Source organism: Mesocricetus auratus, unplaced genomic scaffold (assembly GCF_017639785.1).
Source record: "Mesocricetus auratus isolate SY011 unplaced genomic scaffold, BCM_Maur_2.0 Super-Scaffold_100008, whole genome shotgun sequence".
Lineage (NCBI taxonomy): Eukaryota > Metazoa > Chordata > Mammalia > Rodentia > Cricetidae > Mesocricetus > Mesocricetus auratus.
The window spans coordinates 6097040-6112698 of NW_024429192.1; the positions used below are offsets into that span (position 1 = coordinate 6097040).

Below are 15659 nucleotides of genomic sequence, written 5' to 3' on the forward strand. Positions count from 1 at the left end.
AGTAGTCCCGTTAATTGAATTTTCTTGCTGATAAGGTTGGGTCACTTTAGATTCTTGCTACTTTTGAAAAGCAATTTCCAGTGTTTTAAAATAAAGTTTTCCTTGTACTTTTTAGAAGTTATGATAGTTCTGAGCCTCCTGCTGGGGCGGTCTTCTTGTTTTTATTGTAGTATAATGCTTTATTTGTGTATTTATTTTTGTTGTTTTGAGCGGTCTCACTGTCCCCTGGCTGTTCTGGGACTCACAGTGACACGGCTGCCTCTGGCTCCTGAGTGCGGGGATCAAGGGCATGTGCTCCTGTGGGCTGCCATGCTAGCCTCCACCTGCACTGTCTCCCCCCCCCCCCAGCTAGTGTTGCGTTATAGACTGACCTCAAAACCCAGAGGCTTCAGGTGCCTTTGTCTACTCGCTAGGTTCTGTGGTGGAGACTTTGGAAAGGGCCCAGCCAAGACGGTGTATCTCTGCTCTGTGTGCCTGGCACCTCACCTGGGAAGGCTCAGAGCACTGGGTGGGTGACACGGCCTAGGACAGCTCACCTGATGGCAGGGACTCCACTGGAACTGGTTTCCTCACAGCTTTTCCGTGTCTTAGAGAACCAGGGGGAAGCTGCATTGCCTGCTGTGACCTAATCTCAGAGGTAGTGGTGTAATGCAGAGGTTACATAGCATTCCTTCTTCCGTTTTGATCAGCCTCTGTTGCCTCAAATTCAAGGGGTAGGACACATTCTCCTCTGAATGAAAGACGTGTCAAAACATTTCCAGATGACCGTTTTGTTTTTGTTTTGTGGTGCTGGTGATCAAACCGAGGTTCCCTGCTTTCCTATTCTCTGTGGCTGGGTGCTGCCCCAACACCTGCGGGTGCCAAAAACCAAAATGATCGCTTAAAGCCCTGCAGCACCCCCTGGTGTCCAAGTACAGTCCTACATACATCTCAATAGGTTTTGTTTTGCTTTGGGATTTATTTGTTTCGTTTTTCCCAGATAGGATTTCTCTGTGTAGCCCTGGCTGTCCTGGAATTTGCTCTGTAGACCAGTACAGCCTTGAACTCAAGAGACCCACCTGCCTCTTCCTCCCGAGTGCTGGGATTTAAGGTGTGTGCCACCACCACCAGGACAATAGGTACTTCTTGAAGTGTAGTTTTTCATAATTATAGTAGATAAGAACTTAAGTTAATTTAGGATTGAAACTCTAATAAAGCAATACAATAATTTATTTATTTATTATTTATTTATTTGGGACAAGGTCTCACTATGTAGCCCTGGCTAGTCTACAACTTGCTGTGTACACCAAGCTGGTCTGGAACTCACAGAAATCTTCCTGTTCTGACATTAAAAGGGTGCACCAGTATACCCAGCTAGGGATATATTACTTCTTGAATGCATTTTCTGGGACTGGAGAGGTGGCTCAATGATTAAGGGCTTATGTTGCTCTTCTGAAGGACCCAAGTTTGGTTCCAAGCACCCATGCCAGGTGGCAGACCATTGTAATTCCAGCTCCAAAAGACCTTACCTCCTTCTGGCATCTGTGGGTATCTGGCATCTCTCTCTCTCTCTCTCTCTCTCTCTCTCTCTCTCTCTCTCTCTCTCTCTCTCTCTCTCTCGCGCGCACACACACACACACACACACACACACTTAAATGAAAGCGAGTAGTGTTTAGAAAGTATTTAACTTGATTATTTTTTGTCTTGCAGGAAGCATCATTTAATGACAAATCCATGCTCACAGGGTAAAGATGGCAGGCTTCCTGGATAACTTCCGATGGCCAGAGTGTGAGTGTGTCGACTGGAGTGAGAGAAGGAACGCCGTGGCCTCCGTGGTTGCAGGCATACTGGTGAGTGAGATAGGCGGATGGGTGGCATTACGCCTTTGCATTCATCTTCGAAGTTAATGCCATTGTCCTTAAATGGTAACAGCCCTCCAGAACGGTTTCATTGCCCTGCTGCTGGGGGTAGGTAATGTTGTTACATAGCCTGGTAAGGTTTCGTTTTGTGTTTGGAGGTGGGGTATCGTGTAGTCCAGGCCTGCGGGCACTACTGTCTGTCCTTCTGCTCTGCCTGGAAACGGTGGGGCTGCAGGGGTTTGGTGCTCCCGTAGGCTTCATGCAGAGCTGGGGTTGATGTGCACGAGGCGAGGCGAGCCCCATACCAGCCAAGCTACAGCCCAGCCCCAGAGGCGTGGGTTATTTCACTTTGAGTTACAGCCAGCCCCACAGGCGTGGGTTATTTCACTTTGAGGATGAGTTAGACTTGGTACCCTCTCTTCAGCTGCAGCGTTTGTCAGCCTCAGAATTTGATGTCACTCAGGGTTACTGACTAGATTAGCTGTGTAGACAGCAGTGATAGCTTACCCTTCGTAAGAACTGAAGCCTCAACCTGAGACCCAGAAACAAGCGTGGGCTTGCTTGCCTACCTTTCTGTTTTGTTTTACTTTTTTTTTTAATAACGGAAAATATCGAACTTTAAAAGAAAGTAGTTGTGGGTAGAGGGGAGGTAAAGAGGGCTGGGAGGAGAGGAGGAGGGGAAATGTTGGTCAGGGTTTAAAATAAAAGATAAACACCACCACCAACAAAGTAGTAGTGACACCTCTCACTTGCATACCTGTCGTCTCGCCTCCCAAATCTTTGGTTCCGTTTCTTTATTTGGGGACAGGGTCTATAGCTGAGGACACGCCTAGCTCCTAGTCCTGCCTCTGCCTCCCGAATACTGGGGTTGCAGATGGGAGCCACCAAACCCAGCTTGTTTTCTTTTGTTATTGTTTTGTAAGTCATGAGCCGAGCAGTCTTACTTTATATTCTGTGAACCATTTCCTGCCTCTGAGGTAGAATAAGTAGAAAGACCAATTACTAGACACTGATTTACTGATGTATTCAGTAATGTACTCAAAGCCCTGCTTGTTCTGCCCATTTGCCAAGCATGACTCACTTGCCACCTGGAACAGGATGACCTGGAGAAGCAGCTGAGAAATGGGCGTTGCCCTTAACAGCCTCCTCACTGCCATGTGGGCTTCTGTAAGATCCTGCTTGCTGGCTCGCCGCCCACCTTGTGGTTTTAGAGTATAAAGTGAGAATACAACTTGAACCTGGGATCGAGACCTTTCCAGAGCTGTCCTGGCTTCTGTCCGTCTGTGGTATCTCCTGTTCTGGCTTCCATCCATCCGTAACATCTCTTTGCTGCTATCATTGGTGTCAGAGTGCTTCTTCAAGAAAGACTCCTGCAACACCTCTCCTGCATTAACAAAACAAGTTTCAGCATCTTTTGTATTTTTGTAATATGTTTATCCCCCTCCCCTGCTTGTTTTGGAGGCAGGGTCTTGGTTATAGCCTAGGCTGGTCTCAAATTTGATGTCCTCTTGCTTCTGCCTCCCAAGTGTTGGGGTTACAAGCATATACACCTTGCCTAGCGCTCTCTCTCTCTCTCTCTCTCTCTCTCTCTCTCTCTCTCTCTCTCTCTCTCTCTCTCTCTCTCTCTCTCTGCCACCACCACCCCTAGAGAGGCCAGGTTTTACTTAATAAAAGAATTTGGGAGAGGCAGTGGTGGCGCACGCCTTTAATACCAGCACTCAGGAGGCAGAGGCAGGCAGATCTCTGTGAGTTCCAGACCAGCCTGGTCTTCAAGACCTAGTTCCAGGACAGGCTACAAAGCCACAGAGAAACCCTGTCTCGAAAAGCAACAACAACAGAAAAAGAGTTTGAACTTTGTTGATTGTATAGTCAAAGGTGCTTGAGTTGTTGACCTGAGATCAATATACCTAATATACCTGCATGTTAGTCTTAGGTTCTGACAGAATGACTTGCCTGGTGTTGTTGCTGTCAGGACTCCACTGGTGTGCAGACACTTCTGTGGGGGGTGGGGAGAGTTTGGAGCCTTTCCATAGGTGTCTTAAAATGAATTTTGAGCTCTCTTAAGCACTAAGATTATGTAATTCTCTTGTTTTTACAGTTTAGCAAGGGCTCTCACACCTTTCCTTAATTTCTCTGTTTAGGTGTGCTTAGCTTGGTTGACATGGAAACCTTACGTTCTCTATACTCATGTCCAGTCAGCTACAGGGTACTTAGTTAAATCATGTGAGCTAAAGCAATAGCAGGCTTCTTACACAAGTCTGCTGGTCGGTGAGCAGCCCAGCAGTGCCTTCCACGGGGCAGAGCTGCAGTGTGAGAGGCTGGTGAGACCCGCAGGAGCCAGAGAGAGCTGGCTGCTTATGGAGGCTGCCGAGTCCCGACACGGAGGGAGGAAACAAGCCACTCCCCATGAGTCTCCTCCTCCTCAGCTTTGACTGAGTAACTCACATCATCACATGTAAAGAAGGCCGTCTGTGGGACCTTGCAGAGGAGAGCAGTATTTATTCCTGGCACACAGATGGACTCTGGGAGCCCATTCCACGTGGAGGGATGCTCTCTCAGCCTGGACACTTAGGGGAGGACCTAGGCCCTGCCTGGGATGATGTGACAGACTCTGAAAATCCCTGATGGAAGCCCCTGCCCTCCCTGGGGAGCCGAGGGGGATGGAGTGGGGGCGAGGAGTTGGGAGGATTGGGGGAGGGAGAGGGAGGAGGGGGGAGAGAACTGAGGGTGACATGTGTAAAAGTTAAAAGAAGGAGTAGACCAAGGATGCCCATTTTTGTAACTAGCACCCCAAACACAAAAGTAGAAGTACTTTGCTTCACGTATACTTTGGGGAGGTGCGGCTGTAGAGTGGTGCTGTGAGTTTAACGTCCTGTGGTCTTGGGCTCTTTCTCAGTTTTTTACAGGTTGGTGGATAATGATCGATGCTGCTGTGGTCTATCCTAAACCTGAGCAGTTGAATCACGCTTTTCACACATGTGGTGTGTTTTCCACACTGGCTTTCTTCATGTAAGTGTGAAATGGTTTTGAATTCAGAATTGCCTTTTGAAAAAAATAGTCTTCCTTAACCTTTAATGTTTTTTTTAAAGAACTTCTAAATTTTATTGATGGATTCTCTTTTTTTCTACTCTTTTTGAAGTATTTGTTTATATTTTTATGTATGAGTACTCTGACTGCATGTATCCCTGGAGGCCAGAAGAGGGTGCCAGATCACATTACAGATGGTTGTGAGCCACCATGTGGTTGCTGGGAATTGAACTCAGGTCTTCTGGAAGACCTCTTAACCTCTGAGCCATCTCCAGCCCTCATGGATTCTTCTTTAACACAATGAATTTACTCCCTCCCCCGCTTTTTTCAAGACAGGGCTTATCTATATTACAGTCCTAACTGTTTTAGAACTCACTTTGTAGACCAGGCTGGCCTCGAACTCACTGAAATCTGCCTGCCTCTGTTCCCCTAGTGCTGGGATTAAAGGTGTGTCCTACTACACCTGGCCTAACAGTTTTATTTTATTCATGTGTTTGGTTATTGACTCGTTTACCTTGAGATAGCGTCTTTCTATGTAGCCCTACTAGAACTTGACATGTAGACCAGAAAGGTGATATATAAAGGGTAAAGCTGCCTGCTTTCCAGTCAGGCGACGGTAAGCCACGCCTTCTAATAGCACACCTGCTCTCCGTCTCAGTTTACCCACAGCCGTGTGCACACAGAATGTGCTTTGACACGAGGCTGCACCCTAGCTCCCGCCTAGTGTCTTTAATAATCTTTACATTCTTTTATTTCACTTTATGTGTACAGAGAGGCATTTGCCCCTTGTATCTAGGTATGTCACGTGTGTGCAGCACCTATGGAGGCCAGAAGGGGGCACTGGACTCTCTGGAATTGGAGTTACAGATGGTTGCTGGGATCAAACCTAATCTTTATCCAGTGCTCTTAACCACTGAGCCATCTCCAGCCCCACCTGTTTATTCTTTATTCTAATGAAAACTTTAAAATGGGATAACTAACACTGAATCATCTGTATATACATGTTTAAAATAGGTAATCCCATGTTTGGGGGACAAAGCAGGTGGATAGGTCTCTGTGAATTGAGGCCAGCTTGGTCTGTGTAACAGGGCTGCAATAGTGGACTCCTGTCTCAAAAGAAGAGGAGGGGGGAGGAGGTTAGCTGCTGTTTCACTGTCTCTGGGACAGGTGAAAGGCTAATGTGTTTTCCGGGTGTGCTTTAGGGGAAACAAAAAGAATAATATTTCTATGCATGTGGATCTCTGTTATATTAACTACTTAACTGTCAGAATCTTGGCTCTAGTTAGGAAATGCTGTGTTTCTCTTGTAAAGGGTGTGCAGATATCTGTGTGTATGTCGCTGACCTGAGCTCATTGGCTGATTGTGTGTTACTCTAGGATAAACGCTGTATCCAACGCGCAAGTGAGAGGGGACGGTTATGAGAGCGGCTGCCTAGGAAGAACAGGTGAGGGCAGGGAGGAGCCAGAGCCTCCCCGGAGTGTCCCGGCTCCAGTTCTGCCTTACCTGGTGCTCGGAGACCAGAAGATGTTAGAGTCCCTCTGCAAGGGCGGCCAGTGCTCCTAACGGCGGATCCGTCTCTCTAGCCCTGCACCTTAGTTTTTAAGATAGGGTTTCTCATTAGTCCTGGGGGTTCATCGATTTGGTTGATAGTGGGCTCCAGGGATCTGCCTGTTTCCACCTACCCCGGGCTGGGGCACACGAGTGTCCACCTACCCCGGGCTGGGGCACACGTGTGCACTCTTGCTGTTTGGTTATTATGTGGGGTTGGAGATCTGCAAACAGGTGTCTTGTTTGTGCAGCAAGCACTCTGCTGCTGAGCCATTTCCCAGCCCATGGAATGGTTCCACCAACACAGGGCGAGTCTCCATCTGAGTTAGCAGTCTAGAAAGACCCGTATTGATGCCCATGTGTGTGTGATGCATTTCCAGGGAGATTGTCAGTCTCGTCAGACTGACAGTCAAGGTTGACCATCACTCCTGTTTCTAAAAACGGTTGGCTCCTCTTGAACGTCCAGATAATTGTCACTGAGGCTCTACACACCCATAACTGGAGACACAGACACTGTGCCCTTGAACTCAGAGCGAAGGGCAGGTTGCCTTCCTTAGAGCCGTAGAGCAATTGGACTGTTACTAATGACGGCTGCTGTGTAATGGTTGGGTGTGCTATTAGAAGCACACTGACTCAGAGGGACCCTGATGGAAAGCCACTCCCGTCTGCTGGAGGTGGTTGTCTGATGCAGCAGTTACTTAATTACGTGCACGGCAGGTGGCCTATCAGTTGTGGTTTACTAAGCCAACTTAGTGACGTAATTGTCAGTGTCACTTGCCTAACTTGCTCAGACATTAGTTTCTCTAGAAGTAAAGAAGTAACTTTTCTTCTTTTCCCCTTTCCAAGTTGTCTAGCCCTTTTAGCTCCTGTGTTGTGTGTGCGTGTGTGTGTGTGCGCATGTGTGCGTGTGTTCGTGTGTGTATGTATGTGTGTGTATGTGTGTGAATATGATGCATGTGTGTATGATGCTTATGTGTGTATGTGTGTGAGTATGATGCATGTGTGTGCATGTGTGTGTATGATGCGTGTGTGTGTATATGTGTGTGAGTATGATGCATGTGTGTGCATGTGTGTGTATGATGCATGTGTGTGCGTGTGCATGTGTGTGAGTATGATGCATGTGTGTGCATGTGTGTGTATGATGCGTGTGTGTGTGTGTGTGTGTGTGTGTGTGTTTAATCTTCATGAGGCTAGGTGTCGTACCAGGAGTGCACATGACGCACACTAACGCATCTGAGTCCTGCCCGTCTGTGAGGCAGGATGGAGCTGTGAGAGTGAGCAGCGTCTGGAAGCCTCTTCTTCACACAGGTGCTCGAGTCTGGCTCTTCATTGGTTTCATGCTGATGTTCGGGTCACTGATCGCCTCCATGTGGATTCTTTTTGGTGCATATGTTACTCAGAGTAAGTGTGCATTTCTCCTTTATGTTACAGGTGGGTTTTATGTTCAGCTTGGTCTGTTTGGTCCATTTGGAGTAAACATAACTGCAATTATTGAATTAGGTTAAATTCTTCCTCTGTGTGAAGACCCACTAATTAATAGAACCTGTCTTTGCGAGTGAGCTAGCCCATAGGAAATCACAGCCCCTAACCATTCCAGCCCTCATAGCTGTCTCTAGAGTTTCTGATGCCTTCCCTTGGGCAGCTGAGTTCTGGGGTCACAGTGAGAAACGCTTTCAGGTCTGTTGTATCCATCCCCTCACACCCAGCATACAGAGAGTCAGACTTCTGTTTCCTAGTTTGCAGTGAACCTGATTGGGATGGGCATATGGCTCATTGCGGTCTTTATCACCTTTATTCTAGGTATTCAAAGTGTATTGCAGGAGTGGACATGAGTGACATGTATTTGCCTTTGGGATGGCCGGCTGATACCATTCATTTTTAGTTTGTCTCCAGCTGAGCTAGAACTCAATAGAAAGACAGTGGTAGGCAATGGCTTCTGCTTGTGTCCTGTTCTCTCGTGAAAACGGGAGTAAGCCAGCATCCCGTTAGGGTGGGAGCCTTCGTAAGGGTTGTGTTTGCTCCTGGGTCTTAATCTTTAAAAAACTTCACAGTGAGAAACCTCTCAGTTACTGTCTCTTCTGATTTACCAGCGGTGCCCATTCCGTAAATTTCTTTACTTAGCAAGTGACTGTGCTTTAATTTCAGGGGCTATTTCTGACATATTTCAAATTTCTCTATAAGACTTTTTTGGAACTATTAATATTTATAATAGCAGCTACCATTTATGTGTATATTGAACATCTCTAATCTGAAAATTTGAAATCCAAAATGCTCCGAAATTGGAAACAGAAATTCTGAGTTCTGACATGATAGCACAGGTACTGGGGTCAGCCCTTGACCTTGTGTGAGAGGTTGCAGTCAGAACAGGTGTACTAACTCTCAGCACCCAGGACACTGAGGCAGGAGGATCTCTGTGACAAATAATATAAAGACCCAGTGACAGATATTGCGGTTCAACATGAAGATCAGAGAAGCAAAGCATCCAGTTACTAGCTCTCGCCTCTCCCTCAGACTGAAATGGCCACCCTGGCCCCACAACTCCTCAGAGAGCAGTGCAGACTGCACTCCCTCACCTCCTTAGTGCTGGATTAAAGGCCAGTGATCCCAAGTGCTGAGATCACTTTTGTGTGCCTGGATCAGTTTTGTGTAGTTCAAGGTCACCTTGAACTAACAGAGATCCCCCTGCCTCTGTCTCCTGAGTCCTGGGATTAAAGGTGTGTGCCACCACTGCCTGGCCTCTATGGCTAGCTAGTATGGCTGCTGGGATTACAGGTGTGTGCCACCACTGCCTGGCTCTGTGACTGTGGCTAGCTTGGCATTTTGATCCCCAGTGGCTTTACTAGATCATAAACAATACATCATCACAGATCTCTTCAGTTCGAGGCCCAAGTTCCAGGTGAACCAGAGCTACATAGAGAAACCCTGTCTCCAAAAATCAAAACAAACCAAAACAAAAAATCTACAACAGGAATACTAAAAATATTTTCTAAAATCACCTTCAAACTGCTTGTGAAAGTTTACATTCAACATAACTGAGCTTCATGTTGGGTCCCAACTGAACACAAGAGTTCTTCCTATTCCCAAGATGTGCATAGGCAAGTGATGCAAACTAGAAACTGAAATCTGACTCCAAGCACTTTAGATGAGGCATCTGCCTCTGGGGTCACTTAGTGGTCCAAGTACTGTTGCAGACATTTGCCTTCCACTCCCTGTGGTGGAGGCACAGAAGAGAAGATTAAGACACTGAGGTGTAGTGTCAAGGCGGTGCGTTTAGTCAGGGACAGAATTAGGATCCAACCCCGAGGACTGAGTTCAGACTTGGAACTCTGCACCCAACCTGCTGTTGTGTTCTTTCTGTGCTCTCAGAGGCTGGAAATGTAAACAGGGTTCTTTATCATGACCATAGTTAGTTTACCACAACTCACATCTTCCTGTGGATGTGTTCGCTCATTCCTTCAGTCAGGAATCACTCATGTTCTGATGGTGTCACACATGAGCTCAGGAATGTAGCCAACCTTTTAAATTCTGTGTTGGCCTTACCGGGCAACGGTGCCCTGCTTTCTTGCCACTGGGTTGGAGGGTTGTTTGTTGTTTGTTTTTTTTTTTTCCGAGACAGGGTTTCTCTGTATTGTTTTGGAGGCTGTCGGTCCAGCCTGGCCTCAACTCACAGAGATCCGCCTGCCTCTGCCTCCCGAGTGCTGGGATTAAAGGCGTGCGCCACCACTGCCCGGCTGAGTTCATTGACATTTATCTAGAGCAAAAGTAGTCTTTTTGTTTGTTTATTTTGGTTTTTGTTTTTCCAGACAGGGTTTCTCTGTGTGTAACTTTGGAGGCTGTACTGGAACTCTGGAGACCAGCCTGGCCTCAAACTCACAGAAATCCACCTGCCTCTGCCTCCCGAGTGCTGGGACTAAAGGCGTGCGCCACCACCGCCATCATGATCTTTTATAGAGTTGCTGTGTAAATGTCCTGTGCTCTGACACACAGAGCGCGTCCCTCTGAGTGGCATGGGCTGCGCCACTGCTGTCTCTCCTAATGTGCCTTGTTTTCTGTGCAGATGTTGATGTCTATCCCGGACTAGCTGTCTTCTTTCAAAACGCTCTTATATTTTTTAGGTACGTTGTCTCATTTCCTTTGCTTTCTTTTATTTTTTAAGAGATATTTATTTTTATCTTGTGTGCATGCATGAGGAGACCTGAAGAGGGCAGCAGATCTCCAGCAACTGGAAATTGTGGGTGGGTGAGCTACCCAGTGTGGATGCTGGGAGCTGAATCCTGGTCCTCTGCAAGGGCAGCCAGGGGTTCTAACTGTTGAGCCGTCTCTCCAGCTGCAAGTTGCCTAATTTCTCAGAGAGCCTTTTACCCAGGGGTCCTACTGTGTGCTGAGACCTGTTCATCTGGATGCTTCTATGTTGCCTTTAGTCCCTGCCTCTGCTTAAGTGTCACGTGGTGTTCTCATCTCATAGGATACACTCAGAGTAAATGTAGAGCAGGAACTGAAATCCTGACTGTGGCTTCCACAGCCCCTGCTTTGCTTAAAAAAGTCATGCACATTTATGAGACAGAAAGATCCAGGGCCTGGAGGCGCCCTCCTTCAATCCCAGTACTCAGGAGGCCGAGGCAGGAAATCTGTGAGTTTGAGGCCAGGCTGGTCTACAGAGTGAGTTCAACACAGAAGATCTTTGTTATTGGCCACTAATAACAATATGATTATGGTGTGATGCAGTTTCTTATGCTTGGGGTTCATTGCATTAAAATAGCAGTTTATGCATTATATAAAATTCAGACTTTTTAAACAGTTACTTGTTATGTATACATTGTTCTGTCTGCATGTTTGCCTGCACACCAGAAGAGGGCGCCAGATCTTATTATGAACAGTTCTGAGCCACCATGTGGTTGCTGGGAATTGAACTCAGGACCTCTGGAAGAGCAGCCAGTGCTCTTAACCTCTGAGCCATCTCTCCAGCATCCAAATTGAGACTTTAAACTAGTATTTCTTTGGCTGTTTTTCTGTCCATCTTGTCTTCCTTAAGTTCCAGGTATGGTAACGCTAGGCGGTGGAGATGGCTGCTGCTGGGGCTTCATTGTCCTCTTCTCCTTCCTCCCTCCTGCTGCCCCTCCCTCTTTATCCCCCTGCCTCTCCTCCCTCCTCCCCACTGCCTCTCCTCCCTCCTCCCCCTCTTCCTCTTTTTCTTCCCTTCTCCCTTCTCTCCTCTTCCTCCCTTCCTGCTTCCCCCTTCTCCTCTGTGTTGCCTAGACTGGCCTTGAGCTCCAGGTTCCCATGGTGCCTGCTCTTCCGTTAGCTGGAGGAGCCATGTGCCTGTGCTTGTGTGTGGTTTCCCATGTCTCCTCTCCGTGCCGTGTGGGAAGTTCCGCGCGCCCTGGCTTGAGGCTCGCTGAGCTGAGGTCTCCAGTGTCCAGGGGGACTGCTCACTGCAGACATGGTTTTCAGTCTCTTGATGGCCTTGCCTAAGGCCTATTATTTCTATCTGTTTTTCACTTTGGGACTTTCCCCCATTTGTAGCTTTGCATGCAGTTGGTTGGGATTGTAGTGTTTGGTACTCTGTTTTGACACGGTGCTTTTGAGTCCAGGTTTCATGTATCTCAGCCTGGCCTCAAGCTCACCAGAGCTGAGGCTGACCGTGAACTCCTGATCCTCCTGCCTCCATCTCCCAGGCGGTGGGCTGGCGGGTCAGACCCTTCTCATCTGTTGCGGTAGACGCCTCTGCCACTCCTCCCAGCATGCTTATATGGTTGCACTTTGGCATGCACTGCTGATGGCCCTCCTTAGGCTCTGTCCCACAGGGAGTGTGCCTGTTCGTTTTGATTCAGCCATATCCCAGCCCTTAGCCGGAGGCCCGGCACAGTCCAGTCTTCAGCCTGCGATCGTTGCTAGGAATGGTCTGCTTTAGGTGTTCTGTTGACCATAGTGCAGATGCAGTTGCTCTCAGAGCTGTAAAGTGGCCTTGTACTCGATTATGCTTCCCACGTAGCGGCTGTCTAGGCATTGTGGGGTATTGTTCTCCCCGGCACCACGGTGCGTGTCCCTCACAGCGCCTCTGATCTGCCTCTGCCACCTGCTCATGTCACCTCACTGCTTTGTCTGTCTCTCTGCAGCACTCTGATCTACAAATTTGGAAGAACTGAAGAGCTCTGGACGTGAGATGGGCTGCCTCTCAGTCACACCTTACCCCGCTCTGTTCTACGTAGATATCTTTATCTCTGGTATAGTTTACACATTGCCAAATGGAGCAGAGTGCGCACGCGGTGTTCTGTTCCGTCACACTTTTATGTCCTAAGTTTTGAATTGCTTTTGCAAAATGTCTGTGTTGATTTTTCATTGATTGGACAACTTAGTATGTACATAATACATGACTTCTCATAATGCCTGATGCTGAGTGTCAGGGTTTTATTCCCGAAACTGATTGGTATGTGTCCTGAGCATTGTCCTGGTGTCTAGGGTATCTGATGTTTGAAAATGTGCAAAATATTCAGCTCTGTGACTCTAGGAAAAGCCCTGGGCTATTAGAGAAGGCATTTCTGCCAGTTGTAATTTATTTTGGTTGGAAACAAGACTTTTCTTAAAGGGAAAATGTTTGTGCTTACGTGTACACTAAAGAACTGGACTTTTTATATGAAGGTTTGAGTGCCCAAAGGACTAGTTTGAAAGCCCCTTTAAAGAGAATTTCTCTAACGTGTCTTTTACTTGACTCTCAGCAAATTGCCATTTTTGAGAGTTAATGTAAAAAGATGGTAGGCAGCTGAGCAGTGTGCTTCCCGTTACCACGCAGCCCAGTGCTCCCCATCTTACTACACAGCTCAGTGCTCCCCATCTTAACATGCAGCTCAGTGCTCCTCATCTTACTACACAGCTCAGTGCTCCCCATCTTAACATGCAGCTCAGTGCTCCTCATCTTACTACACAGCTCAGTGCTCCCCATCTTACAACACAGCTCAGTGCTCCCCATCTTAACATGCAGCTCAGTGCTCCCCATCTTAACATGCAGCTCAGTGCTCCCCATCTTAACATGCAGCTCAGTGCTCCCCATCTTAACATGCAGCTCAGTGCTCCCCATCTTACCATAGCCCAGTGCTCCCCATCTTACCATAGCCCAGTGCTCCCCATCTTACTACACAGCTCAGTGCTCCCCATCTTACTACACAGCCCAGTGCTCCCCATCTTACCATAGCCCAGTGCTCCCCATCTTACTACACAGCCCAGTGCTCCCCATCTTACCATAGCCCAGTCTTCCCCATCTTACTACACAGCTCAGTGCTCCCCATCTTACCACGCAGCTCAATGCTCCCCACCTTACCATGCAGCCCAGTGCTCCGGGTTTTCGTCTTGCACGGCTCAACAGTGTCTGCACACACACTCAGGCGAGTGGCCCTGAGACAGCCGTAGTTCAGACACATGACACAGTCAGTCAAAGATAAAGATGCTTCCCGAAGGAAGGGCGTTATGACCCAGGGAAAGGCAGGCGCGTGACTGTCTTAGTCCTCGACTCCCTGTGAGCGGCCCTCAGGTGGCGCTGTGCAGAGCACATGTGTCGCACACTCAGTGCACACTCCACTCCAGGAGCCCTTCTCCACGTTGAGAGCGGCACCTGCCCCGTGTGTATTTCTGTGGGCCTTGCCTTGGTTGTAAAAATTCTGTTGCACTTTTAACCCCAGAGGATTTTTATAAAGCCTTTTGCTGTAAAACAGTAACGCCATGGTAGCACATGCAGCTTCTGATGCAGCCTTCACTCTCCTCAGCTCTCCTCAGAGGCAGCACAGCAGGAAGCAGCTGCGGATCGCTGCGCCTTCCTCTAGATGCGTCTCGCTGCGTTACTCTCCTGTTGTTCCCTCAGAATGCCTGCTTTGTCTTGCTTTCAGAAAACTACGAAGCTAATCACATGTTTCCATTCTGAGAATCTAATGCAATAAATATTCCCTGTCTCACATCCTATACAGTTAGGTGTTCTGGGAAAATGACCCATGAAACCTGCTCTCTGTTCATTCTTCATTGTCCAAGTTAACTTATCCAAGAGGCATTCATAAACAAGAAGATAAATGACTACAGGTCTATGAAGGGCAGCCCTGAGGACCAACTGAAGATGCTGGTGGCTTCTTTTCTATTCGTGATTCTATCCATGACGAGACAGATGGTGTTAGTGCCCTCCCACAGGTATTATGAGTCCGTAGCATCCTTGGTGATCACCGAAAATACACCTGGTTCTCTTAATAAAGGTCTCACTTGTTATACTCAAGACTGTTGCATCTGAGTCTTCTGTATGTGGGCCATGTTGTCAGAGTACTGTATAGGCCATTCTGAGAGCCTCACTGTGTTATATTTTTGGTTGTTTCAAGACGGGGGTCTCACTACCTCTGGCTTCCCTGGAACTCAAAATGGTCTTAAACTCAAAGAGATCTGCCACCTCTGCCTCCCAAGTGCCGAACTAAAGACATGGGCCACCACACACAGTCTGTGTTACTGTGCGCACGTATGTATGCACGTGTTGCATGTGTGCAGAGGCCAGAGACAAGCCTCAGACTGCCTCAGAACTGTCCACCTTGGTTTTGACCTGGGGACCACAGATTAGATTGGGCTGACTGCCCAGTGAGAGAGAACCCGACCGTCCCTGCCTCCGAACACTGGGGTTGCAGGTGCCGTCCATTGTGCTTCGGTTTACTTGGGGTCTGTGGACCAAACTCAGGTCCTCAGGCTTGCCTGGCAGGCTCCTTAGCAACTGCGCTATCTCCTTGAGCCTCCCGATGGAGTAGCTTTCCTGTTGCCACCGATGAAGACACACACGGGACACCAGTATGTGCAAACATACTGGATTTTCAAGATTGAAAGATGATGGCATGAAACCACATAGCTTGGTCCCTTGAGTAGGAAACTCAAGTGTTTGTAGTAGACAGGTTGGATTTGCATTCTCTGCGTTTTTCCCTCCTGGAAGAAATATTCCAGTCATGATGTCAATTTAGGATCACTTAAAATATATTCACTATTACTTTATTTTATGTGTATAAGTGTTTTCCTGCATGGATGTATGTGCACCTGGTACCAGAAGAGGCCAGAGAGTAGCGTCAGATTTAACCATGTCATAGGAAACAGGCTCTAACACTCCCGAACACTCGAGTATTCTGAGTAAAATTGTTAAGGTTTGAGCTTCTTTTAGTATTATTTGTGTGTGTGTATGTGTGTCTTGTCACTCTGTATCTGTGTGTGTCTGTGTGTGTGTCTCTGTGTGTGTCTTG

General features: G+C 47.7%; 1 protein-coding gene, 1 long non-coding RNA gene and 1 other non-coding gene across 3 annotated transcripts; 2 read left to right on the forward strand and 1 right to left on the reverse strand.

Moving 5' to 3' along the window:
• Positions 1 to 1651: 1651 nt before the first annotated feature.
• LOC121141895 lies at positions 1652 to 7338 on the reverse strand. The gene is made up of 2 exons (XR_005878831.1): positions 6370 to 7338; positions 1652 to 3223 (listed from the first exon to the last, which is right to left on the reverse strand). It is a non-coding gene; the product is annotated as an uncharacterized LOC121141895 (long non-coding RNA).
• Positions 1691 to 14665, forward strand: Tmem50b (transmembrane protein 50B). Its single transcript, XM_040750492.1, has 6 exons — positions 1691 to 1830; positions 4736 to 4848; positions 6243 to 6310; positions 7723 to 7815; positions 10472 to 10529; positions 12531 to 14665. The coding sequence occupies exons 1-6, from the start codon at positions 1732 to 1734 to the stop codon at positions 12574 to 12576; spliced, it is 477 nt and encodes a 158-aa protein (XP_040606426.1). The 5' UTR covers positions 1691 to 1731; the 3' UTR covers positions 12577 to 14665.
• Positions 3626 to 3834, forward strand: LOC121142077. The gene has a single exon (XR_005879090.1). It is a non-coding gene; the product is annotated as a small nucleolar RNA SNORA53 (small nucleolar RNA).
• Positions 14666 to 15659: the final 994 nt, after the last annotated feature.

Coding starts and splice junctions, on each gene's coding strand:
- Tmem50b (XM_040750492.1), top strand. CDS start 1,732: ATGGCAGGCTTCCTGGATAACTTCCGATGGCCAGAGTGTGAGTGTGTC. Junction 7,816..10,471: donor TGGTGCATATGTTACTCAGA/GTAAGTGTGCAT, acceptor TTTTCTGTGCAG/ATGTTGATGTCTATCCCGGA. Junction 10,530..12,530: donor AACGCTCTTATATTTTTTAG/GTACGTTGTCTC, acceptor GTCTCTCTGCAG/CACTCTGATCTACAAATTTG.